Below are 25,556 nucleotides of genomic sequence, written 5' to 3' on the forward strand. Positions count from 1 at the left end.
CACGCTTCAGCCAAGTAAAAACTAACAATTAAAGACGCTCGAATCATAATCGTTTTGTTATTGTAAAACACAATTTAAAGTAGTAATCATCAAACGTTGCTTCAAAGGATCATCAAGATCCATGTAAATCATATGCATGGTTGATAATGTGGACATGAGTTGGAGTATATAAAATTAATGGGGCATGGGATGGGACCATCGCACCATGGCTTTGTTAGCTAATAGCTATGATGTTTATGCAAAATCTACGTGCTTAGTCAGTTAGCTAGTACCGAATAACGTTACAATGATTATGTCTCCTCACATGATCGACATTGTAGTTGTCCCTATCATATATGATTCATGACCGAACATGCTTGTGTCGAGGAGTAAAGAAATGCAAACGTAAACACTTCAAAATTTTAGTTATGTGAGAAACTGATTGAGAATGAGAAATTCGAATACTTAATAAATTGAGTAATACACTGATTGAGAATTAGGTTTTTTTTGCAACCTAAAAACTATAGTTGATTGGGAAACTAATGGTGAGGAAGGCCGATAAAAGTTTTAATTAAGTTATTCAATGAACAGTGGACAGTGATGTGTTCTTAACCGTTCATTGATTAAGGTCATCGCAAGGGGAGCATCATCCTCCACGCCTTGAACATTCCAATACTTGTTTACATTATCTAGCGCATTAAGATCATCTAAATTATATCACATGAATTATTCTTCCATTCATGCTTCATATGCTGCCAAATTGAATTAGTATAAGAATACAAAATGCTTGGTACGTGACAAAATTACAAGAGAAAAAAAAGTCCAAATGGGGTGGTTTAGTTAACTTACATCATATCTCAGTAAAAATCTCCAACATAAAAATGAATCGTGACACTCCTCCATTTAATGTAAAAGATTATTTGGAATGACATGGTAAATAAATAAAGAATATATTCCCTAATACTCGACCTAACGGCCTAACCGCTAACCTAAGCTGTGGCTCCAAAATTCAGTGTCAATCGGCTTTTGGCTTTTAGAGGCAAATAGACAACGACATCCCGTCCGCCTCACTAGATAGTGTCGTTTTAACTAGTAGTAGCTGCCAGGTGGGTGGGCTTTACCCGTCTGCCTGACTCGAATCCGCGTCAGACGGGCACAATGTGGGACCCAATATCACATGGCCCATGCTTAGGAAGGAAAAGGCCTAGAACCAAAAAAGTTGCGGGGGACCACGTCCCAAAACCGGCCATCTAACAAGTTAGAAGAGGTGCTTGCTGCCACAACTGCCAAACAGCCACCGTGACGCTGACGGCTGCCGCGGTTGCATGTGATGAGAACACGTGGACGGACGTGGACGACGACGACGACCATGCTTCGCTTCCGTCATCGGAGCCTTCATACACCATTGTACTGTTTATCTCCGTCGAGTTGCTGGTCTGAGCCGGCTGGGTGGTTTGCCCTTGTGAAGCTTTCTGACTGTAAATAACAAAATGACAATGAACGTTCAGTAAAATTTGACCGTTATAATTGACCCGTTGCAGAAAATAATGGGGGTTCGTTTGGAGTGTGTGTGTGTGTGTGCGCAGCACTGAAAAGAGGGAATCAAATCTCTCTCTATATTCTGAAAGCATAGGGATCTGCGTTTTTAGCGTGGGATATGCATCGTTGGTTGCACGATAAATATTTAGCTTCTGTATTGGAGACCACATGGAATGAATGCTTAATTGACCCATGGCACAGCTTCCCCTACCATTATTAACCACTACTTAATTCTTAAATCTTAATCAATGACCTACTTGAAAGATTGGCTAACGTTCTGCAGCTAAAAGTGACTGATCTAACAGCTATTGATTATTTGCTTCCGCATCTAAACAGCTATTAATTAACCAGCTACTACTCAATTCGATCTTAACCAATCAACTACATGAAAAATTGTGCTACACGATTCCGCAAACAGCTCTATAGGGTTTAGAGCAGTTCTACAGACTTTTTTTCAAAATTACTAAAATGCCCCATTTCAGTATGCACTAACGGGGACCTTTCTGCAGTTAAGCCGGCCGTAACGGACAAAAAGTGAAGAAAATCCCCTTCTAACGTTCATATTGACAGGCTTTTGTCCGGACAAAATTACCCTTTTTAACTGTAAAGTGAAAATGAGAGTGAATAGGGATATTTGTGTAAATTTACCTGGTGTTCGGAGAGGGACAGAAGGTGATGGTGTAATCGGCATTGGCGCATGTGAAGGTGCTGGTCTTATCGTCGTATGCGTAACTGTACGCGTGAGGGCACGCGTTCTTGAATACCTGCGAGTAGGAAGAGGGCTTGCACGTGTCGGGTGTAGCGTACGCGCCGCTGCAACAGTACTGCGGCTGCTGGAACGCCTCGCACGCGCTCTTGCACGCGACGCCTTCGCTTCCGTCAGCGCTAGTCACCTTGAGCTCCGAGGGACAAACGCCGTTAAGGTCGACCACGCACCCGGTGTTGGTACAATTGGTGCCGGTCCCACCCTGGGGAACCACCAGCATAGGGAGGTTGTAACCGTCGACGAGGCTGACGTCAAAGAAGTCAAGGCCGGCGTCACCGTCTAAGGTGAACTCGGCGAGAGTTGCGGGAGGGGCAGCGCCGCTTCCGGAGCATTCTAGCTTTCCGGAGCCGCAATCGCCTGTGACGCAGGAGAATTTTCCGGTGGAGTCGTGGGTGCAGAGGGTTCGGCCCCAGAAGCGGCCGCCCCAGGAGGCGGGGGCGGTTAGGGCCTTGGTCTCGCCTTTCTGGAGAGCGAAGCCGGTGGTCGGAAGCGGCGGAACGCCGGCGTTGGAGAGAATGCCCGGCCACACTGTGTACTCGCATTTGTTTACCATTGTGAATGTCGTTGACAGCGCTCCTGTAACGGAATTAAGGTTACTGTTGACGGAAATTGGAAATAATATGTACACAGAGAAGAGAAGAGAAGAGAAGAGATGGATTTACCTGATGTTAATAGACCGAGAAGGGTTAATAGAGAGAGCGAGAAAGGTGTTAATGGAGCCATTTGAGCTCTGCTGGTAGCTGGTGAGAATGGAGGAGGATGGTGGGATGAAATGTGAAGCGGTGTGTCCTTCAGTTGCAGCAATGTGCGGAGATCGAAGGAGAGGGCAGAGGGGGGAGGTGAGAGAGGTTCTTAAAAGGTGAGGAGGATTGTGTATTTATAACGGAAATAACTCTTCCGTCTCGGAGTTTGGTGGGGCCCAATAAGTCAGTAGCCTTCCCCTAGCTGCAAGGTTATTTTGGTCAGAACAGTTATAGCAGCAGCCAGAGTCCAAGATGGTTTCACCACTTCGCGCCTGGCAGCACGGCCACGGCGGTTATATGTTTTGCGCGCGTAGTCTATATCTGCAGATTAAAGTCCCGTTTGATCTGCAGATTAAGATTTAAAAATGAGAAAATATTTCGATTCATATTGGAAAGAAAACAGAATTTCTTTTAGTTCTTTTTCTCATCAACATTGACACTCTTGTTTCTTCCATTATTTGAAAAAACAGGGCTTACACATCTCAACTATTTTCAGCGAAGGTACTAACCAGCTCCTACGAATATAGCCTCCAATTCTAAATAGCCTAACTTCACAAGCAAGTAAATGTGTAAAACCATTAGGCACTCCGATTAGACAAGAGGCGTAAGGTCTTGCTTTCCATTTTTAAATCATATAACAACACTTTCTTTTTTTTTTTTTTTTTTTTTTGATACAACACTTCAGAATTCACAAAAATGGTGAGGATCAACATTTTTATCCGAAATAAAAGGGGTTTGCACAGGAGGTTTGCAGGTTCCAACCGACTAATGCAGCATTTATTTTATGTGGTCCAGTCATCAGTTAATATAGTTATAGTATGTAGGAAGGAAGCAATTTTAAACCTCAAATACGAGTCTTTTTTTTTTTTTTTTTATTGTTTAATCACACGGTGTCCTAAAAGGCTTCCTAGGCACAGAGACTAATCCGTGCTCGGGGGATCTTGTCAAAACGCTTCCTCCCCCCTGCTCACCAAGAATATATTGGGATTTAACTCCAATAAGCGTCGGCGGGATTTGAACCCGGATATGGGGGTTCCACACCTGGAGTCATTGTTAACATAGCCTAAAAATATCTGATGATATCTGGACAAGAACACAATATTGATCGTGTACGCCATGACCATGAAAAATCTAACACAAGTGTCCAACCAACACAAACAAGTTATGAAACTTGCGACTCCCGACTGGCTTTTTCGCTTGAAAGGGACTTTGATCAATTACACAAATATGAAGCTGTAAAGTGTAAACTAGTCCTGAACACGACACTTCTAATTCAAGGCGAATCAAAACCCCGAAATTGCAATTCAACAGAAAGCATATACAAAGAGTAATGAAAGTACATGGTCAGTAGTTAGAAACTCTACTCACCATTCTCATTTCTTGAACCACATCACATTTATCAGCAAAATAGCACGACGCTATTCGCCCGGAATACGTGTCTCTCATTTAATTTCATGTTGAAACACATTTTTCAGATTGTAGTAACTAGGCTTCTCTTCTGTGAATAGTCGGCCGGAATTGAAGTATGACAATTGCGGTTAGCAGCCTCAGCAGTCTTTTTGGGCTTTTGCGTTTTCTATGGCAATTAGCACACGTTTCTTTTACATTTTGCTTGCTACTGGTTAATTCACAGCAAGGTCAACAATACCACCAAAATTCTTCTGCTTAGTTGACCAGTTACTATAATAAACACCAACCATAGCCTTAAGTAGAACAGCAAGAAAATATAGTTAAGGTTAGATTCAACTTCCCCGACTGTGCCTGAAAACCCACATATGATTATTTCTCCAACTGCTTAGCTTTCAGAATATTCAAACAAGTAGAACTTGTTCCTGAAATATGGTTACACCAGAAAACAACTACTCAGACATTTCTTAATCTGAAGAAGATTTTTTGCCCTTTTAAAATGTCTCAACTTATCAAATACCAATCTCGATCAAGTAAAATAATATGATCCATTATCTACCAAGTCACAGGCTTCGCAGCCACCACCGTAGACTAGTTGAACTAGTTGCAACATCATTGATTTATTTTGATTGCAATTCAGGAACAACAAAAGGGACAGAAACAAATACTCAGTCATGAAGATCCACAAATTAACCTATGGAGGGCTACTTACCTTCATTATTTTTTTTTTTCCAACAGATTCGACTATAAACCAAATTGCATGAGGCAGCAGCTTAGTTTACTCTATTCTCTTTACACACTGCTCACAAGTCACAACTACAAGTGATATCAGAACTTGAAAAAAAAAAAAATGTTAAAAAATGATGTGATAATAGTTTATGTTCGTATCTACCATCTAATGCGAAACGTGGATAGGCTAGACTCCGCGAGTTGTGAGTGAATAACTAAATAATATGACATCACGTGATAAACATAATTAATTCTCGTTTTAGTGCTAAGTATTATATTACTCTTCTCGTCGTATTGCCACAAAGGCATATCACTTGTCTCATCCCATTGTCCCCCACATACTGCTCTCTGGTCTCCCGTGCTGGTTCAGTAGAGTCAAATTCAAATGCGAATCGCATACAAGCACACAATGAGACCCAGACTCTCCTCAAATTGAAGACCTATACCTTAACGGTCTGAAAAAATCCTCTAAAGTCTAAAATGGAAGCAAACCACAATCAATTATCTACTGCGCCAAATCTATGTTTTCTTTGATTTCGTTGATGGAAACTACTCAAATACCAGAGGTATGAAGAATCACAACTCCATCACTCTCCATATGGACCACCACAGGATATCAAATTCAGTTTCGTCACAAAGCATTCTTCCTTTCCATATCATTTATTACAATCAAAAACTCAAAAAGTCGCTGAGCCAGGCCAGCTGGTTCCCCAAATAGCGGGAAAATGACACTAAAATATCTTCATATAAGCTTAAAAGATCGGGTTATCAAGTTATGTATCAAATATGAATACATGCATGTCAAGCTACCACAACTTCCTTTGCATTTGCAAGTGAAGTTCTTGTACAACTCAGTCAGTCAAATTGGTAATTACTTTGAACACTACAAGAAACACTACAGGAAGGGTCTCTTGGTCGGGGAAGAATGTATAGAACTTTGAAGAGGGACTACAGGTGATTAAACGAGAAATTATATTGAAATCAACATACAGATAACAGATGTGCCTACATATTCAAACTCTACATATATCGAGCCAAAAGAGTCAAGTCATAAGTAGATTTTCAGTGTGACAATGCCAATAAGAGAATAAATCCTTTCTCAGGATCTAGTTCACACAGTTCAATCGGGTATAAGAATAATTAATCATACAACATCAGTTGATTATAAGAAATAATGGCTTTATAATCAATTTGTTAAGTGAGTATGATAACAACTTGCAAACAACTTTCAGATAAATGCTCAAATAATAAATCAAATCAGCTGATGCAAAAAGCAAGGGAAGTTGGTTACACAAAACATCATTATTGCGATGCACAATTGCTAATTTAGATGACACCCAACTTTTTTGTTGTCTACCATGACAAATCTGTTACTGTCCCATTAACACCGTCACTTGGAGCTTAGCTTACAATTTGTATTATCCCCGTGGCTGACCTGACTAGCAGTTTTTGTCTTTCCACCATTTTCCCCTCCCTTTCTCATCAACCACTTAATCAGTAATGACCAAAGCAATTCATATATGTGTAAACAAGCACCCTATACTTGTTCAGAACTTTAAGACCCATACAGAACAAAATGGGACTTATCTAAACAAGCTTAAAAGGTTATGAGAAAAAACAACAAAAAAAGGAAGCCCAATTTGCAGGTTACTCTGTGTCACAGCCAAGCCCTATATGCTGTAAACAAACAAGGAACTTTAAGCAATCTTATCTTTGACTACATTAAAAGACCATGCCCACTCTAAGCAAGCAATCCTTTTCATACTACTTATTTCTTAATTGGGTTGAATGAGTAGGTCCAGGCCTATCCAGTCTATCAAAAAATTTAAAAGAAATCCGTCAAACCTTTTCTTAATCCTCTTTGTTTGGGCCAACAATTCAATTATAAAGACTTGAGATTAACTCTTTTTGTAAACTGAAATAAACTACAAATAGGCTACAAGCTACAAGGTAGACTGGTAGAGCCAACCTGAACTAAGACTACAAGTTCATCTTTTTTCCAATTAATATACTGGACATCAAGAAAAAGTATCAACCAGAAGTAACATACGAGATACAGGCACACATAGTACGGAGAAATTTTTATGTGCAGGCAATGAACAACACTGTCGGCATCAAACTCACAACATATGAACTTCAACCCCTTTGCCCATGGTGACCAACTAGTCACTAGATTTACTTACCCGGTAAGAGATACTTGAATTATTGAGACTCAACACCATGAACTCAGGAAAAACAAATGCATGCTTCAAATTATTCAAGATTATAATGTATTGACTAGAAAATAATGATACAAATTTAAACACTATAGAGTAATCATTAGGCTACTTTTAGCAAGGGCACGTAGGAACCTGGCGAGTGATTTTTTGGCACCCACTACCGCCTCATCAATCTTTTCCTTATTTTCCTCAGAATTGCTTGAGCGTTCCAAAGCTGAATGTACTTTCCGGACCAGTTTCCGCAATTCCTGTTATGTGAGGCTGACATTAGCAAACAGCCAAGATACAGAATGCAATGCTTCCTGTTCCAGTGAGAACATTTGAATGAGGCTTATGGGCTGGGGTTCTAAGTACACAACACAAGCTGGTGGTTTGAGTGCATGCTAATTGCCCTCCATGTTTGGACTTAGTGGAAAATCAACAATCTCACTCAACCACACCTCTCACTATTATAAAGTAGGAGTAAAAAATGAACAACAAAGTAGCCTAGCTGTAAATGGAACTGCAAACCCTTTTCGGTTCCCATATTATGACTATAAAAAAGGTACGGAATGAAATTGCATAATAACCACCTCCCATATACAACAGAAACCCCAAAACATATGCAGATGGAAACAATCTTTCACCTGAGTTTGTAATTACATTTACTTGATATTAAAGACAAGGTTGTAGAGATGCCATTCCACTCACCTGACGGTCAAACTCAACATTTGAAATTGAATAAACTTCATTGGTGATATTAGTGTCCTTATTGATCATACCCTCAACCCATCTGGTTGCTACATCAATGTGAGAACCCTGCAACCAAGGATCAAAGCTCAACTAATAAGATGAACTATTTCTGCAAACCACTAAACTCGTAGAGTTTTGACCAAACTAAATTTAGCATACCTCTTCTTCCTCGCTATCAGATTCTTCAGCTTCTTCTTCTTCTTCTTCTTCCTCATTGTCAATGCTCAATGCCTCCGAACCACATAAATCTTGCAACTTCTTTTGGTCGCAGTCTTTTGTAGCGCGAATCAAAGCATCCATCAACTCAGGGTCCGCATCTCGTAGCAATTTTGCTAAACACAAATTCAAAAAATAAGAACATACGAAAAATGATCCAAATGAAGTAGATTCCAGCTTTGTAATTAAGAAGAACATTTAATATTCTGATTAACATAATCACAATTCAGACTAACTGTCGCGAACTCGGAACTCTAGCTTTGTAAATAACCATAACAGAAAGAAGTTCCATTCTTACCAATATAATTGAACTGCCTTCGCTTTCCTTCTCGCACATCATTCCCAAATCGCTGCGGCAATAACACAAACACCTTAGCTAAAACCATGAAATGACTAACCGAAACTCATTTCTACGTTAAAGAATAAACTAACCACAAAGTTCAATTACAGTGGTGGCACCTTCACTAACGTAACAGCATCCAATACATCTTGGTCCAGAGAAGCCACTCTACCATTTCCAACAAAACTCGGCAACTTAGAAACTAAAATCCACACTAAAATAGCTAATTCGAACAATCAAAATTTACAGAGAGAACCACAATTTCCAGCCCTACCTGATAATCAATTTGAGCTGAGGTGTAGAGAAGGACGCGAGGTCCATAGCCCACCGGACGGCGCGCCGAGCGTCGCGTTTCAAGGCGTTGCGGCTCTTATATGTAATCGACGACTCCGAATCGGAACCGCTGCTGTTACCGTCGAGATCGGACGGTGCCGGAGGAGCGTCGCGCCGTCGGAGTCCGCGGACTAGTTTATGGACGCCGCGAGTAGCTAAGTAGATTACCGGGGAAGAAGAGCGGCGGGAATTAGGGTTTGTGCTTAGTGGAAGTGAGGTTGAGAAGAAGAGATGATTGAGTGTGACGCAGGAGCAGCAGTGGTGCTGCAACGCCGGGCATTGCCTTACCAGCAGTCTTCCCAGTTGAGCCATCCCAGTATCTCTCTCTACCGCCGCGCTCTGTTTCCTCTTATCTGTTTTTTTTTTTTTTTTTTTTGCGTGTATGAATTTAGGAACCAGAGCGCGGCGGTGTTTTCTCCTTTGTTTTAATTGGGCCTTCAAACGGGCCCATAGTTGCATGGGCTGCATATAGGGTCAATCGTATTCCTACGGAGAAAGCATCAGACCCTTTTTTTTTTTGAGGTATTTAAATCAAGACCCAATTTGCTACATCAATTTTCATTATAGTCCGGCCACTTTTTCGTTTTTAATTGCAGTCCAACTACTTTTTTCGTTGTCCATTTTGCCCTTTAAGGTAAATAAAGGAAACTAATCAAAATCTTATAATTTGGGACTTTATTTTTCAATTTAAATATTCAAATTCTGAATTTCAAATTCTTAAAATCTATTCAAGGTAATTATAATAAATAATATGGCATTTAAATCTATGTAAACATATCATGTACCTACATGAAAGGTCAATAAATTCTTAAACAATGTAGTGTATCTATATCATAGTCAAAAAAGAAAAAATAAAACAAACTAAGTAGCGTTATTGACACAACAATACCTAGAGATATAGTAATAGACTAGTCCATGATCGAGTTCTAATATTATTCCTATTTAATAGGTAGAGAAAAAGAAACCAACACTACTCTACCTTTGTAATAGATATGAAAAATGCAAATTTTTATGCACAAGGTAATGAAAAAAGACTAAGGTAGTTTAAACATGGTTCCTAATAAAAAGGTAGAAAAAAAGAAGAAGAAGAAGAAGAAGAAGAATCATTGCAGATTGCCTTTCCCCTTAAGAAATTACCTTTGCACTAGGTATCAAAATTGCAAACATATCTATGCACAAGGTAATGTAAAAAGAGAAACTTAGTTTTTGACATTGTTCCTAATCTAAAGGTACGGAAAAAAAGAAGCATAGCAACTTGCCTTTCCCTTAAGATATGAAAAATGTATCACCCTTTCTAGAATCCCTTTCCTTTGTACGATTTATCCTAAGGTGCAAAGGTAGAGATACAATGTAGAATATTATATCTTTAGATGGATCAAAACCTTCTTATGAATACCCATCTAGAATATCTATTTGATTGTATAATGAAGTTGAACAACATGATAATTCTATAATACATGTGTAGAAATAAGAAGAAAGTGATCAGAATAAAGGATAAGAAAAGAGACAAGATATAGGGTGTAGAAAAATGATGGTAAGGTATGATCATTTTATATAAGTTATAATTTTTCTTAATGACGATGCATCAATTAAGGGTTTTGTTGTGCTGATGACATATTATAATTGATATGGTTTTTATGAATACCAAATTGATTGAAAAACAACATTAACTCTCAATTTATTGATGCATAAATTATTGATTGTTTTGAGTAATATTGTTATGGGTAAATTTGGTATATGAAAAAGTAGAAGTTACTCATCATGTTAATATAGGAAAGTAAGCTGATGTGGATGCTTAGTTACTGGACCGCAATTAACAAAACTTTTCGTCCGGATTACAATCAAAACAGGTCATGATTTTTGGACTTATCAGTATTAATTAAGCAAACAACCCTTAAGGTTAAATTTTCAGAAATCCCTGCAATTGCCCCTCTCTTGATAATAACGTACCGCAACCGAATTTAATTAAAAAAGGGTAAAAGAGTAACAAATTAGAAGAAAAGATAAGAGGATAAAGTTCAAATTAACGTTGAGCAGTAGAAAAATCTCAAACAGATTGCAGTTATATCCTGCCACCTCCTCTCTACGTGCAAAAACTGCCCACCTCCTCTTTACGTGAAAAAAAAACTGCTTATTGGTAGCAGCACCCTCTCATAATCTCATACACTTTAATCGACAAGAAGTTTCTAAAAGTATGTTGTGGTGCCATGGAAGATATTCAAGGTCATCCCCTACGGTTACTTTTCCTTAACAAGTGGTTTTTAATCTTACCTCCTCTGTGGTTAGTTTTATGTGTTTGTTTCAGGTATTGGTTCAAAGAAGAATGTGGAGGGAGGAAGAGAAATCAACGAAGGGACCTTAAACTGTTCAATTTGTTCATTCAAAAGGCCTCCTTCGTTTTGTTCACGCAGAACTGTTGGTAAGCAGTGTATTATTGTCCTTATTGCAACTCTTATTCATTTTGATTTAATGTTTATTGAGCCTTTCTGATTGTATGTGTCTTTTGAAATACGTGAGGGCATATGATCTGTGGATTGTGAATTGTGACTTTTGATTACACTTCTTCGGCGATTTCATCTACATTCTATGAATCAATTGGGTAATTGTTTATCTCTATCTCACTGGAAACAATTTGAAATCTGCATCGATGCCATGCTTCAGTTTGAATTATTATTAGAATGGATATATTTTTTTTTTTTTGGGTTCCAGAATTCCAGATTATTGTTGTCTTGGATTATTGCGATTACAGGGTCTTTTGGCCAGAGATAGTTGCACACCCAACTGAAAGATTTCACAATTGGATACTTGAATTCGTTGGACAGTGTGTGTTTTTTCTTCTATTCAATGTTTGCTGTCTTCTCCTTTATTTCGTGCTCATTCATATTCATCAACAGTAACCAGAGAATGTGAGTATGTATATGCATTTGTCTGTGTTTGTGTGTCAGAGTGTGTCTATTTAATTTTCTTGATTCATGTCGATGGGTTGAATTCCACCCACCATTTGTCTTATTACTGGGTCATGGAGAATGAACAAACTGAGTTGCCCAGTTTGCTATTAGGATTGTCTATAAATTGGCTCTCAATGTAAAATTGTCTCACACTTCATTCAATTTTGTTTGGCTTAGATACAATTTGGACCTATAACACAGAGAAAAGGATAGGTGAGAGTTGTGGCAGAGCAATCATAGAGTTTGTATGTGTATATTGTTGCAATTGTTTCTTTAGGAGAGTTTTAATATCAAAGTATGTATATTGGCATGGATGAAGCCTGATATTGGATTACTATTAATACTTGAAGGGTTAGTTCAGTTCATTAGAAAGTTTTACACCAGAATGAGTTCATTAGATAGTACTCGATAATCACTGTCTTCATACTCCTTCACAATTTGTTTCTTTATGATGCATCTTTTCGCAATTGCAGAAAATTTTCAATTTGGGAAAATAAATAGTAGTTTTTGCTTCTTTATTTCTGAATTATGAGCTTCTTTTGGTCATATGCACAGAAGCATCATTTTCCCTCATTGCTGCATTCTCGATCATCTTTGCATTTAGATTTTTTAGAAATTATAGATTAATGACTTGATGAGCAATTTTTGTGTTCTTTTTGTTTTTGTCATTCCAGATGTAGGACCTCTTTTGATGATGTTAAGGATAAATGGCATATGAAAATATTTTAAAGAGGAGCAATATGAATCAAGCGAGTTCTCTATATCTATTCTAATGGATTCTTCTGTTTTGAATATCCTTCCACGCCAGACTCAGGTAGGAACTTTTTCCTCTTTTCCTTTTTGCATTTTATTGTTAGATTGGATTAATTTGACATGGCTCTTTTCAGGGATTCATTCAGTTGCAACTGCTATGGTTGCATGGTGGGTGCACAAATATATAAACTTTTCATTTTTTACAGGCATATCTATTTTGGGTTTATTTTTTATTTTTTTAACCAAGTGTAGTAGGCAGCTGATAGGTTGATGGGTTAACTTGCAGGGATATTTTCTCCATCATATGTTTGAAGTCCAACTCTGCTGCTAATAAGCTAGCTAGATTAGCTCTTTTTAGTCAAGTTAATGTCTCTGGGTTTTGGTTGCATTCCTGCTGTGATTAGGGGTTCTGTAACCTCACATTGTATGCTCTAATTCTGTTAGTTAATAAAGATTGTCGTCGTCTCCTTCAAAAAAAAGTTATAAATTCAATTTTTGGGGTAGTGAAGAGTAAAAATGGAATTGGGAGAGATAAGATCTGTGCATACACAATTTATTTTAGATGTTGGGCTTTCAACTAGATGATTTCTTTTTTGTTTGTTCCGGTTCAAAGTTGATGGATGAGAATTGATTAGTTCACTTATCTCTTTCCCTTCTTTGCCTTTAACTGTTTGCTGCAGTCAACCAGGCGTTGGATGACCAATTAAACGGAATAAATTGGAGGCTGAAGAATCCAACCAAGCTTTCTCCGATAGTCAAATGGTGTGTTGACACTTTGAGAAACCTAGACTGAGAAGCCAATAGTAATTTTTATTTGTTGCTGAATATGTTAGGCATGAAGTCTCTTCTAAAGCACTATTTATAGTCCTCCTAATTCAAGTTATATATGTGGATGTATTCTTTTTTCTTCTTATAGAGTTACCATGTAAGATGCTTGAATACAATAGTTGAGAGGTTGATTTTTTTGTTTACAAACTCTGCTCAAATTTGTGCTTTTCCAGTTTGATTTTCACATGAAAACAGTTTGTCTATCAAAATAGAAAAGAAGACCAACATTTACAGGAAAAAATAAAATAAAAAGACTAATGACAAACAAAAGAGTGTGAATTTGATTATGAAAAGTAAAAGCTACATAAAGAAGAAATTATTATAAGAAGGAATAAATTATGAAAAGTAAAGTCTACATGAAGTAGGAAATGACAAACTAAGGCAGAGATAGAGTCTAACTTGAGCTCATCACATTTCAAGAAAAAAAATGCTCAAATAAACGAAAACATTAAGACCAAAAATAAAACAATAGACAAACCATAATTTTGTAAATCTCATTGATGATTACACATATGAAAAGTGGACTATAAAATGGTTTAGAATGCGGAGAGACAAATTTAGAATAAAATACGAAGGTCAGATAGATAAATTTAGCAAGTTTGACTTAAAAACAGGAAACAAAAATGCGCACGCGTGAGCGCGGCCCTTCCGCACGCGCATACGCGCGTGCAGGAAGGCTAGTATATATATATATATATATATATATCAGTATTAAATTTTCTAAAATCCCAACAATTGCCCTTCGTTTATTAAATTGCTTAAACTTAAAATATTATTCTTTCAAGGGCATACAAGTAAACCAAACGTATGGATTTAGATAATGTTTGAAAGAAAGATATCAGACATGCTAGAAAATAGGTCAAACTGTCAAACCTTGGCCACGTTCCGAATAGATAAGCCATGTATTAAGGAAACAAAAAAGAAAAGAAACAAAAAAAGCAGATAATAACAAAATCAATCAGCCATTCCCACGTCCAAATCTCAAAAAAAAAATAAAACAGAAAGAGCATATACACGTTCCTTGATTTATGACCACGTCCAAGTCTCAACTGCAAGTTGCAGTTCCAACTGCAAGTACAAATGGATTACAAATATCCACAATTAACTACATACCAGTTGCCACAATTCATTTATTTATGCCCAAATTTAAGTAATTACGTTCATCCTCCTTCTCACTGCAAACACAACCATTTGAAGGTACCAACTATATCTATGAAGACCTTTTTCACTGCTGCTAGCACGTCTTTATTTGTTTTTGCTAGTAACTATATTGTTCTTTTTACAGAGGTTCTTCACTGATTTTGGAGGTGAGTCACAAAAAAAACCACATGGCCAATTTTGAAGCTTCCATCTTCTGGTAATCTTTCGACCAATGCCCAGCCCTTTTTTAAACGTGTTGCACACCTTCTGCATACAAAATAGAAATATAAATAAATTTCAATGCATATCTAATGTTATTCAATAGCTTACCAGTTTTTAGTGCGCAGGTTATTGAGATGAATTTTCTCATTCCTCATCCCAAACTATGTCTACTTTCTTTTTTATCTTTCTGCTACTGACTATAGACTGTTCTTTCTATACAGATTCTTTAAATGAATAATTGGCTTTGGCTTCTTGACGGGTTATGGAGGTGAATCATAACGGTTCAGATCCAATTTTGATGGCAGGTAACAAAGAAAGAAACTAAAGGGGAAAAAAGAAAAGAAAAAAGGATCGAACTAAATTATTCTTCTTACATCATTACTTCCTTAAGGTTCAGGAGGTTTCTGTTTGCTGTTTTTCCTACTAACTATATATTGTTCTTTCAGGTTATTTAGATGAATGATTGGCTTTGGCTTCGACACGGGTGCAAAAAGTGAATCACATCAGTTCCACTTCAATTTGCATTACTACTCAATTACATAAGGAGGGACACTTATCTGCACACAGGTTAATCATATTGGCCTTATTCATTTTATTGTAATACTACTATAGAAAGTTTTATTAAGGTGGTGGATAACAAAGTAATCAGATCACATAACAGAGAAAGAGGAACCCGTACCTTCTCGGTCAATGCTTACTCATACAGAAGATAGCATTTAGATATATTTCTTCTATTTTTGATCATGTACTCTATTGTAAGCTTTGATAATGACATGCTTTATTGGTTCGGCCTTTTCTTCCAACATACTTCGTTTTAATTTTGCTGCCAATGTAGAACATTTTAGTCCAATGGCTACATGATTTAACAAATTTGTAAAAGCAATTTGGGATTGCCAAAGTGTTGTTTGACAAGTTACAAACAAAAAATCATTCTTACTTTGTTGGATAAGGAGCCTCTCGAAGGTGTCTTGCTGTAGGTGACCGAACCGCGCCGCGTAAATGAACTGCTGGCTTCCGGATCCTGAATAATCAAATTGAAAATTAGAAGATGGAAAAACTTCAACTCTGCGAAATTGAGTGTTGGATTCAGTGGGCTTACGATGAGGGACTGGACAAGAGGGATGATCTCGATGAGCTCTTGGAAGAGGACGCGGTCGATGTTGCCGTTGGCGGCGGAGGAGGACAAAGTCAGGTGGTGGTGGTGGTCAGTCAAGTCCCCAAAATGACCATATAATGAAGGAGGAAGCATAGCAGAGTTTTGATGGGTGATCGTGGGGGAGGGGACGAGGTGGGTACAGACGAGAAAGAGGGTGGGGTTGAATTCATGGTGGGAGAGAAAATAAGAAAACATAAATCATGGTTGGTTAGATCAACCAAATCGAACAAAAAGGGAAATGAAGGGAATATTTCATGATTAGGTGAAGGGAATGAATTGGGCCTTATCAAACGTGGAAGACTAGGGGCTTACAAACAAGTGATGGTGAGAACAAAGAAAACAGACCATGAAAACATATGGACGAAACAAAGAAAAAAAGAAAGTAAAAAAAAAAAGTATTCCTACCGGTGGATGGGAAGGATTTACCTCTTCTTCTTTCCTTTTTGGATTTACCTCTTCTTCTTTCCTATTTTTTTTTTTTTTTTGACGTGACTATTTATTCTCTTTTCTAACTCATAAAATTTTTCCTTTCTAACGTAAGATAACTAAAGTAAAATAAAAGACTCTGATCAAAATAAAATATAAAATAAAAATATATAGCAACTCTTAAATGCAAACCGGTTGCAATGTATAGAATGGAAAAATTTATTATACCAAAAATCATTTGAAAAAAAAAACTAAAGAGATTTATTATTTTTTGTAGAAGCAAACGCCAACGACTCATGGACCAAATGGAGCGTGTGCGTGCTCGGCACCGACAATGGCGAGAGTCAATGAGTTCTTCACAACGTCAAGCATACTTGGCACGACGACGCGCAATAGCTCAAGAAAAGCGACCCGTGGTGGAAACTAGCCCAAGTAACAGAGCTGAACAAGCTCCAGGTACTTCTTTAATCAAATGTTCCAAGTATATTGCTCAATTTTATAGTATAATTTATAGTTCAATTACATGAACTTCTTCAATACAATTACACTGTTAAGATTTATGCACTCATAGGAATTTCCTCCAAAAAAATGCTAATTCATTTGTGTTAATAGAAGAATTTGACAATGAAGGCACAAGTTCAAGAATTTCTTCAAATTCCAACAACCCCGAACAAGACTACTCAAGGGTTCGCTTAACTCGCATAAGACAAATGGCACGTTCGAATAGATCAGAAACAAGCGATGGAGTTGTCCGAATTTCTACTCGCTATGGTGAGCTTAATATATTAGTCAAACGGTCAGAGTCACATATAAGAACCAAAATATTGAATTTAGTCATGGACAGACTATCCCACATGTAGGTGTTTACCTCCCAGATCATGTTTTTAGTCATGGACAATTATATGTGGCATTGTCGAGAGGAGTATCGGAGTCAACCACAAAAGTTCTGGTTAAAAAAGGATCCATAGTTGGTGAAGATGGCGTATTTACAAAGAATGTCGTATTTAAAGAAGTTTTGCTTCATTCAAACACAAATGATAGATCGTCTTCATAGGTATTTTGACATTTTTATTGATTAGAAATGTACATATTTGATTGAATTTTTTTGGATTATAACCCTGTAACTTTGTGTAATTCTTTCTATTTGTAGGAATGGTACCAGATCGTCGCCCTCAACAAATGAAAAATTTCTAAAGAGACAAGGGCCATAGGAGGCATGTTTCCGTATTTTTCATGTGGTTGGTGCATGGGAAAATCAGTAAAAATGAACATTATTATCTCAGTTAGCTTATTTTGAAAGAGTGGAACAAAAAGAACTCTTAAGCTCTGCTTCTTTTCCTTTAAATATCTTTTTATTTTGTGGTAGTTAACCAATTTCAATAATAAGTAGACTGGGTTCCAACCATTAAAACTATATATATTTGTATATACCACCGCATATTTTTGTACAATGGATTGCTAAAGACATATTTGTTCCAACCATTTATGTTTTTTACTGATGGATTGCTAAATACATATACAATATTTTATAATATCTGTATGGGGTAAGAGTTAGGTAATAAGCAACACAGAAAAATGTATAGCACTCATGAGTAACATTTCAAATATGCATAGCAAAAGAGGAAGGACAATACGCACGCGCGAGCGCGGCCATTCCGCACGCGCATCGCGCGTGCAGGAAGGCTAGTTGATTATGATAACTATAATGAAGCTTCTCTCTCTCTCTCTCTCTCTCTCTCTCTCTATAGATCCCTGAGCGATTCTTCATCTTGATTGCACTTTCATCGACTATCAAATTAGTCTTTCTCTACTGATTATATATCCAGGTCTCTTTTGGACTACCTGATATTGGGCTATCCAACTTTTGCTATTGATGAGTGAAGCCTCTCCCTGTCTTCCCTCCAGTAAAGGGAAAGAAAAGTAATCCTTTCTCTTCCTTCTTCAATTAAGCGTATTGATTCATTAACAGTGCTTGTGCACTCATCGCGGTTATCCGCTCTTGGTGCTTTGGGCACTCTTCTCTTCTTTTTTTAAATTAGAACATGTTTCACACTTGAATTTGAAGTAGTTTTGTTCAGATCTAATTTTCAGATCCTATTCTCAAAATAGACGTCCTGCGTTAACCATATATATTTGGATTTCTGATTGAGATCATCTTCGCAAGTCGTCCTATCCCTTGTTTATTTTCTATGGCTCTACACATTTGCTTGGCAAAAGTTTGGTGACTAGTCTTCATGAGGATTCAAATGATTTGCAAGTTCAGAATTGCGGGTTCTCCAATAAATGGACAAGAGTTGTTTTGTTGTGGGCAATGATCCATCTTTGGCTTTCTCTTTCGCAGTATCTTGGCATATTTGACACTCTTGCACTATAGTTTCTGCCCCTTGACATTTTTTCCTCAAATTATTTTATTACTATCAAGATTTTATGCGTTATTTTAGATGAACATTTCATGTTCTACACCTTTTTTGTTGGAGTGGTGTTCGATTGTGGGTATTTTTATATTTTTGTTTGTCAAATTTTATATTTGACTACCAATTTGTCTGTGCTTCAGGTTTTGTATATACTTTGTCTTCTGTTCTAGTTTTTATCTTGGATATTTAGGCATTCTTCTTGCCTCTACAGTTTCTTTGGTTTGGAATTGCCTTTGTTTTGTTATTCCCATGACATATTGGTCTATTGTTTCTAATGACTTTTTTACTTTTCTTTGCATGGTGCATGGGTGAAATATGAGGAAATGAGATCGCCTAATGGCCGAGTTCATCGATTAGAGAATGTTGCTGTGGAAATGGTATTGGGATGGCAGGAGCGGTTGCAAGCAGTTTCTTTTAGAATATATGTGGGTAGTTTTGACATTGGATAAGGTGGTTGTTACCTTATCTGATGATATTGGATAAGTTGGTTAACACATCTTATCTGATGATTTTTTTTTTTTGAGAATGCATCTTATCTGATGATTAAGGTGGTTTGAGATGTATATTTTCTGGGCTCAAGTTGCTTTGGCCAATGTTTTATTTGTCGTTATACTATTTGGTTCTCATGATTGAAATCGGGCAGCTCAACTTCAAATTTTTTAAGTTGATGCTTATGATTTCCAATTTTCATGAGCACCATATGATGTACTATCAATATTGAGGTTTAACCTCGGTGCAATAAAACTTTATGTTCTAACAAAAAAAAAAGAGTTAATTAGTTACTAGCCTTCCTGCACGCGCGTATGCGCGTGCGGAAGGGCCGCGCTCACGCGTGCGCATTTTTGTTTCCTGTTTTTAAGTCAAACTTGCTAAATTTATCTATCTGACCTTCGTATTTTATTCTAAATTTGTCTCTCCGCATTCTAAACCATTTTATAGTCCACTTTTCATATGTGTAATCATCAATGAGATTTACAAAATTATGGTTTGTCTATTGTTTTATTTTTGGTCTTAATGTTTTCGTTTATTTGAGCATTTTTTTTCTTGAAATGTGATGAGCTCAAGTTAGACTCTATCTCTGCCTTAGTTTGTCATTTCCTACTTCATGTAGACTTTACTTTTCATAATTTATTCCTTCTTATAATAATTTCTTCTTTATGTAGCTTTTACTTTTCATAATCAAATTCACACTCTTTTGTTTGTCATTAGTCTTTTTATTTTATTTTTTCCTGTAAATGTTGGTCTTCTTTTCTATTTTGATAGACAAACTGTTTTCATGTGAAAATCAAACTGGAAAAGCACAAATTTGAGCAGAGTTTGTAAACAAAAAAATCAACCTCTCAACTATTGTATTCAAGCATCTTACATGGTAACTCTATAAGAAGAAAAAAGAATACATCCACATATATAACTTGAATTAGGAGGACTATAAATAGTGCTTTAGAAGAGACTTCATGCCTAACATATTCAGCAACAAATAAAAATTACTATTGGCTTCTCAGTCTAGGTTTCTCAAAGTGTCAACACACCATTTGACTATCGGAGAAAGCTTGGTTGGATTCTTCAGCCTCCAATTTATTCCGTTTAATTGGTCATCCAACGCCTGGTTGACTGCAGCAAACAGTTAAAGGCAAAGAAGGGAAAGAGATAAGTGAACTAATCAATTCTCATCCATCAACTTTGAACCGGAACAAACAAAAAAGAAATCATCTAGTTGAAAGCCCAACATCTAAAATAAATTGTGTATGCACAGATCTTATCTCTCCCAATTCCATTTTTACTCTTCACTACCCCAAAAATTGAATTTATAACTTTTTTTTGAAGGAGACGACGACAATCTTTATTAACTAACAGAATTAGAGCATACAATGTGAGGTTACAGAACCCCTAATCACAGCAGGAATGCAACCAAAACCCAGAGACATTAACTTGACTAAAAAGAGCTAATCTAGCTAGCTTATTAGCAGCAGAGTTGGACTTCAAACATATGATGGAGAAAATATCCCTGCAAGTTAACCCATCAACCTATCAGCTGCCTACTACACTTGGTTAAAAAAATAAAAAATAAACCCAAAATAGATATGCCTGTAAAAAATGAAAAGTTTATATATTTGTGCACCCACCATGCAACCATAGCAGTTGCAACTGAATGAATCCCTGAAAAGAGCCATGTCAAATTAATCCAATCTAACAATAAAATGCAAAAAGGAAAAGAGGAAAAAGTTCCTACCTGAGTCTGGCGTGGAAGGATATTCAAAACAGAAGAATCCATTAGAATAGATATAGAGAACTCGCTTGATTCATATTGCTCCTCTTTAAAATATTTTCATATGCCATTTATCCTTAACATCATCAAAAGAGGTCCTACATCTGGAATGACAAAAACAAAAAGAACACAAAAATTGCTCATCAAGTCATTAATCTATAATTTCTAAAAAATCTAAATGCAAAGATGATCGAGAATGCAGCAATGAGGGAAAATGATGCTTCTGTGCATATGACCAAAAGAAGCTCATAATTCAGAAATAAAGAAGCAAAAACTACTATTTATTTTCCCAAATTGAAAATTTTCTGCAATTGCGAAAAGATGCATCATAAAGAAACAAATTGTGAAGGAGTATGAAGACAGTGATTATCGAGTACTATCTAATGAACTCATTCTGGTGTAAAACTTTCTAATGAACTGAACTAACCCTTCAAGTATTAATAGTAATCCAATATCAGGCTTCATCCATGCCAATATACATACTTTGATATTAAAACTCTCCTAAAGAAACAATTGCAACAATATACACATACAAACTCTATGATTGCTCTGCCACAACTCTCACCTATCCTTTTCTCTGTGTTATAGGTCCAAATTGTATCTAAGCCAAACAAAATTGAATGAAGTGTGAGACAATTTTACATTGAGAGCCAATTTATAGACAATCCTAATAGCAAACTGGGCAACTCAGTTTGTTCATTCTCCATGACCCAGTAATAAGACAAATGGTGGGTGGAATTCAACCCATCGACATGAATCAAGAAAATTAAATAGACACACTCTGACACACAAACACAGACAAATGCATATACATACTCACATTCTCTGGTTACTGTTGATGAATATGAATGAGCACGAAATAAAGGAGAAGACAGCAAACATTGAATAGAAGAAAAAACACACACTGTCCAACGAATTCAAGTATCCAATTGTGAAATCTTTCAGTTGGGTGTGCAACTATCTCTGGCCAAAAGACCCTGTAATCGCAATAATCCAAGACAACAATAATCTGGAATTCTGGAACCCAAAAAAAAAAAAATATATCCATTCTAATAATAATTCAAACTGAAGCATGGCATCGATGCAGATTTCAAATTGTTTCCAGTGAGATAGAGATAAACAATTACCCAATTGATTCATAGAATGTAGATGAAATCGCCGAAGAAGTGTAATCAAAAGTCACAATTCACAATCCACAGATCATATGCCCTCACGTATTTCAAAAGACACATACAATCAGAAAGGCTCAATAAACATTAAATCAAAATGAATAAGAGTTGCAATAAGGACAATAATACACTGCTTACCAACAGTTCTGCGTGAACAAAACGAAGGAGGCCTTTTGAATGAACAAATTGAACAGTTTAAGGTCCCTTCGTTGATTTCTCTTCCTCCCTCCACATTCTTCTTTGAACCAATACCTGAAACAAACACATAAAACTAACCACAGAGGAGGTAAGATTAAAAACCACTTGTTAAGGAAAAGTAACCGTAGGGGATGACCTTGAATATCTTCCATGGCACCACAACATACTTTTAGAAACTTCTTGTCGATTAAAGTGTATGAGATTATGAGAGGGTGCTGCTACCAATAAGCAGTTTTTTTTTCACGTAAAGAGGAGGTGGGCAGTTTTTGCACGTAGAGAGGAGGTGGCAGGATATAACTTCAATCTGTTTGAGATTTTTCTACTGCTCAACGTTAATTTGAACTTTATCCTCTTATCTTTTCTTCTAATTTGTTACTCTTTTACCCTTTTTTAATTAAATTCGGTTGCGGTACGTTATTATCAAGAGAGGGGCAATTGCAGGGATTTCTGAAAATTTAACCTTAAGGGTTGTTTGCTTAATTAATACTGATAAAATACCAGACGTGTATAATATGTTAAGAATAGATATGTGTATTATTCAAATATTCGTTAAGCTGTTTGACAAAATATTTTTAATTATTAAAGATTTAATTTTAAAGTATTCATTTTTTTATACATTCTTTTCAATAATATGTTAAAAAAACATAAATAGTGTGCAACACTTTCGACTTCAACATACGAAAAATTTAATAAATTTCTTTTAAAATACGAAAAATGAAAGAAAGTTTAAGAAAATCGTCACGTATTATATAAAAAAATTATTAACAAAAATAAGGGTTATTATACGAATATTACTAACAAAGTGGGTATTTTAACACCGGCGGAGCTAGCCCATCTTAATTTATGCCGTTAATTGTTTTCTGGAAGAAAATCGACAGTGGTGTTCAAATTTCAAATTCTTAAATTAAAAGTTACTGTAAATTTAGTAGAATTAGCACAAGATATATAGAAAAGAACAAAATTATCTTAATTAATCACCATCCAAAAGGAGATCTTACATCACAATTAGGGGAAGTCTAATTTCCCATATGAAATTTCAGGCTGTAAAAATGACGCCTGTAGCTCAAATCAAAGATCTGGAGCTTCGCTAATTGTACTATATGTACACACACATGCGCGCCTAAACAAAGCTGGCTTATCTAATTTTCCAGGATTAACTAGCTCTGTTATAACTGTCTAGTTAATTTCCTTTCTAACGTTTAATTAGCTACCAGCACTGATCGGTTTCCCATCTCCTTCCCGTCGACGACGACATTGAGAAGGAAGAGCTCATCGGCACCGGCCGCCGGATAAGCATCCTGCGGTCGTAGTCGGCGCGCTTTTGGGCGTCGGAGAGAGTGGCATAAGCCTCGTGGACCTTCATGAACTCGTCGGAGGAACTTTGACCGTTAGCTGCGGTGGCGTCAGGGTGCACGACTCTGGCCAATCTGCGGTAAGCGGTCTTGATTTCCTGACACGTGGCGCCCGTGTGAATGCCGAGGACTTCATAGAGGGACGGATTTGTCCCAATGTGGATGCGGGGCCTGTCGACCGTTGATGCGCATGAGGCCGAGATGCTCATCGGACGGAACTTGATGGACGACGGCGAGTTCGGAGCGTCGATGACGAGGGTCCGGCCGGAAAAGAGAGATGAGGAGGCGGTGAATGACGAAGATGAAATGGACATCATTGTGTGGATTTCAGATTGTTTGGATAAAATTTCTGACGAAATTGGTGTGGGGGCTCTGTGATTTATAGAGGAAGGGAAATTGGGCTTGACCTATGAGGAGGTTTTTTTAACCGTGGTTAGGTTAACGAACCAGGGGCTTATCCATTCCATTTGGACAAGCTGACTCAGCGAGACGTCGGTGTCCACGAAGACGAGGCCACATGACTTTTAGTTAGTTTGTTTGTTTCTTTCTCACTTGACTAAAAAGAAATTGAATTTCTATGACTATGAGCTAGTTCCGGTGGATTAGAGAAGCGAAATGACTGGAAAAGACGTGGAGGTTGTTTAATTATGAAATAAACAATTGGGAGCGGTGTATGGGCCAGGGCAAACACGTAAACTACGGGCGACCGACGTGGGGGGCATGTGGAGTAGAACCGACGTGCCGCAGGATTAGCAGCTAAAACCATCGGCCAATTAATGATGATGGATTGGATTAAGGTCTGAAAACCAGCGGCCAGCCACATCACGCGCTTAGTACGAGTCGTAGGACAGGTGGACCAACGGCGGATATTTAGATTTCGATTTCACACACATACGAACACGAATATGGATAAGATGAATCCGGGGGATCCTTGGATATCAAAGGTGGACTGGACTTGGGTGTGACATGGTGGATCCGGTCCCGCCCTCTTTACTCGTTAGGTCCATCCGCCTGTTTGTTTTTGGACTGAGCTCAACTCTCCCAAATATGACATTTTAGAGCATCTCGATGAAAAAAAACATATCACGATATTTTCTTGCAGGAAATGTTGATTTTTCATACCGACAGCTCCCTATTTTGTCTATGGTGAATTGGCTCAATGGATGACAAAATTTTAACTTGTCTATGAACATAAGATCTAACCACATCTTTCAAAAAAAAAAAAAAAATTGATCTAATCACTGCAGTTAAAATGACTAGATATTCGATTTGATGTTGTCTAGATATTATTGGTTAAATGACTAAATTTTCAACTTTACGTTGTCTTGGTTTCTTATGTGTGGTAATAATTGACGAGAGTTATGTGACCTCATAAACAAATATTTGTTAGTACAAAAGTGTTAGAGTGGGATCCATTTTTAAAGACTATAAACCGGAATAATATTAAGAAGTCAAATATCACCTTGTACTAGAACATAGAGAGAGAGGAAAAAAAAAAAAAAAGGAGATAAGGCGAATGGATAGAGGGCCTCCGAAACTTGCGGAGCGACCCGGTAAGGCGAAATTCCGATTTCGTGATGACGGCGGGGAGTCTCATGCCCTCCCGACCATGCAGAGGCAAGATGGCGGCGACCAGGGTGTGGAGAGACCCTGTCTCTTCTGCAACGGCGCTGGGATCTCC

General features: G+C 37.3%; 4 protein-coding genes and 3 long non-coding RNA genes across 20 annotated transcripts; 2 read left to right on the forward strand and 5 right to left on the reverse strand.

Moving 5' to 3' along the window:
- Positions 1-855: 855 nt before the first annotated feature.
- Positions 856-3,147, reverse strand: LOC133724210 (pathogenesis-related thaumatin-like protein 3.5). Its single transcript, XM_062150922.1, has 3 exons — positions 2,947-3,147; positions 2,167-2,860; positions 856-1,455 (listed from the first exon to the last, which is right to left on the reverse strand). Exons 1-3 carry the CDS (start codon positions 3,005-3,007, stop codon positions 1,230-1,232), a joined length of 981 nt encoding a protein of 326 aa, XP_062006906.1. The 5' UTR covers positions 3,008-3,147; the 3' UTR covers positions 856-1,229.
- Positions 3,148-7,389: 4,242 nt separating this feature from the next.
- On the reverse strand, positions 7,390-9,372 carry LOC133724211 (uncharacterized). Of its 2 annotated transcripts, none has more exons than XM_062150923.1 (6): positions 8,945-9,372; positions 8,790-8,838; positions 8,629-8,680; positions 8,274-8,446; positions 8,073-8,180; positions 7,390-7,630 (listed from the first exon to the last, which is right to left on the reverse strand). In XM_062150923.1, exons 1-6 carry the CDS (start codon positions 9,313-9,315, stop codon positions 7,469-7,471), a joined length of 915 nt encoding a protein of 304 aa, XP_062006907.1. In that variant the 5' UTR covers positions 9,316-9,372; the 3' UTR covers positions 7,390-7,468. The 2 variants fall into 2 exon arrangements, with proteins under 2 accessions (XP_062006907.1, XP_062006908.1); XM_062150924.1 differs by having other exon boundaries at positions 7,546-7,684.
- Positions 9,373-10,927: 1,555 nt separating this feature from the next.
- LOC133724214 (uncharacterized) lies at positions 10,928-13,679 on the forward strand. Of its 6 annotated transcripts, XR_009853545.1 has the most exons (4): positions 10,928-11,602; positions 12,626-12,765; positions 12,839-12,872; positions 12,991-13,679. It is a non-coding gene; the product is annotated as an uncharacterized LOC133724214 (long non-coding RNA). The 6 variants fall into 6 exon arrangements; XR_009853547.1 differs by lacking the exon at positions 12,839-12,872; XR_009853544.1 differs by lacking the exon at positions 12,839-12,872 and having other exon boundaries at positions 13,385-13,679.
- Positions 13,680-14,525: 846 nt separating this feature from the next.
- Positions 14,526-16,361, reverse strand: LOC133724216 (protein MICROTUBULE BINDING PROTEIN 2C-like). Of its 2 annotated transcripts, XR_009853548.1 has the most exons (4): positions 15,994-16,354; positions 15,832-15,915; positions 15,574-15,717; positions 14,526-14,939 (listed from the first exon to the last, which is right to left on the reverse strand). XR_009853548.1 is itself a non-coding variant. In XM_062150927.1 (3 exons), exons 1-3 carry the CDS (start codon positions 16,243-16,245, stop codon positions 14,778-14,780), a joined length of 498 nt encoding a protein of 165 aa, XP_062006911.1. In that variant the 5' UTR covers positions 16,246-16,361; the 3' UTR covers positions 14,526-14,777. The 2 variants fall into 2 exon arrangements, 1 of the variants encoding a protein (XP_062006911.1); XM_062150927.1 differs by lacking the exon at positions 15,574-15,717 and having other exon boundaries at positions 15,994-16,361.
- On the forward strand, positions 14,754-17,763 carry LOC133724217 (uncharacterized). Of its 2 annotated transcripts, XR_009853550.1 has the most exons (6): positions 14,754-14,889; positions 15,116-15,199; positions 15,341-15,461; positions 16,754-16,932; positions 17,089-17,530; positions 17,627-17,763. It is a non-coding gene; the product is annotated as an uncharacterized LOC133724217 (long non-coding RNA). The 2 variants fall into 2 exon arrangements; XR_009853549.1 differs by having other exon boundaries at positions 15,116-15,461.
- Positions 17,764-20,206: 2,443 nt separating this feature from the next.
- On the reverse strand, positions 20,207-22,812 carry LOC133724212 (uncharacterized). Of its 6 annotated transcripts, XR_009853540.1 has the most exons (4): positions 22,284-22,812; positions 21,121-21,260; positions 21,014-21,047; positions 20,207-20,895 (listed from the first exon to the last, which is right to left on the reverse strand). It is a non-coding gene; the product is annotated as an uncharacterized LOC133724212 (long non-coding RNA). The 6 variants fall into 6 exon arrangements; XR_009853541.1 differs by having other exon boundaries at positions 20,207-21,260; positions 22,284-22,365; positions 22,464-22,812; XR_009853538.1 differs by lacking the exon at positions 21,014-21,047 and having other exon boundaries at positions 20,207-20,501.
- Positions 22,813-23,467: 655 nt separating this feature from the next.
- Positions 23,468-24,241, reverse strand: LOC133724215 (chaperone protein dnaJ 11, chloroplastic-like). Its single transcript, XM_062150925.1, has one exon. It carries the CDS (start codon positions 24,190-24,192, stop codon positions 23,731-23,733), a length of 462 nt encoding a protein of 153 aa, XP_062006909.1. The 5' UTR covers positions 24,193-24,241; the 3' UTR covers positions 23,468-23,730.
- Positions 24,242-25,556: the final 1,315 nt, after the last annotated feature.

This window comes from Rosa rugosa, unplaced genomic scaffold, assembly GCF_958449725.1.
Source record: "Rosa rugosa unplaced genomic scaffold, drRosRugo1.1 SCAFFOLD_139, whole genome shotgun sequence".
In the NCBI taxonomy this organism is placed as follows: Eukaryota; Viridiplantae; Streptophyta; class Magnoliopsida; order Rosales; family Rosaceae; genus Rosa; species Rosa rugosa.

What these genes read in the sequence shown, in the direction of transcription:
- LOC133724210 (XM_062150922.1), bottom strand. Translation starts at nt 3,007, where the DNA reads ATGGCTCCATTAACACCTTTCTCGCTCTCTCTATTAACCCTTCTCGGT. An exon ending in TCTCGGTCTATTAACATCAG is followed by an intron (nt 2,861 to 2,946) that starts GTAAATCCATCT and finishes ATTCCGTTACAG; the next exon opens with GAGCGCTGTCAACGACATTC. An exon ending in TGTCCCTCTCCGAACACCAG is followed by an intron (nt 1,456 to 2,166) that starts GTAAATTTACAC and finishes TGTTATTTACAG; the next exon opens with TCAGAAAGCTTCACAAGGGC.
- LOC133724216 (XM_062150927.1), bottom strand. Translation starts at nt 16,245, where the DNA reads ATGTTTTCTTATTTTCTCTCCCACCATGAATTCAACCCCACCCTCTTT. An exon ending in CTCTTGTCCAGTCCCTCATC is followed by an intron (nt 15,916 to 15,993) that starts GTAAGCCCACTG and finishes TTGATTATTCAG; the next exon opens with GATCCGGAAGCCAGCAGTTC. An exon ending in GAGGCTCCTTATCCAACAAA is followed by an intron (nt 14,940 to 15,831) that starts GTAAGAATGATT and finishes TTTTGTATGCAG; the next exon opens with AAGGTGTGCAACACGTTTAA.
- LOC133724211 (XM_062150923.1), bottom strand. Translation starts at nt 9,315, where the DNA reads ATGGCTCAACTGGGAAGACTGCTGGTAAGGCAATGCCCGGCGTTGCAG. An exon ending in ATGCTGTTACGTTAGTGAAG is followed by an intron (nt 8,681 to 8,789) that starts GTGCCACCACTG and finishes TTATTGCCGCAG; the next exon opens with CGATTTGGGAATGATGTGCG. An exon ending in AAGGCAGTTCAATTATATTG is followed by an intron (nt 8,447 to 8,628) that starts GTAAGAATGGAA and finishes ATTTGTGTTTAG; the next exon opens with CAAAATTGCTACGAGATGCG.
- LOC133724215 (XM_062150925.1), bottom strand. Translation starts at nt 24,192, where the DNA reads ATGATGTCCATTTCATCTTCGTCATTCACCGCCTCCTCATCTCTCTTT.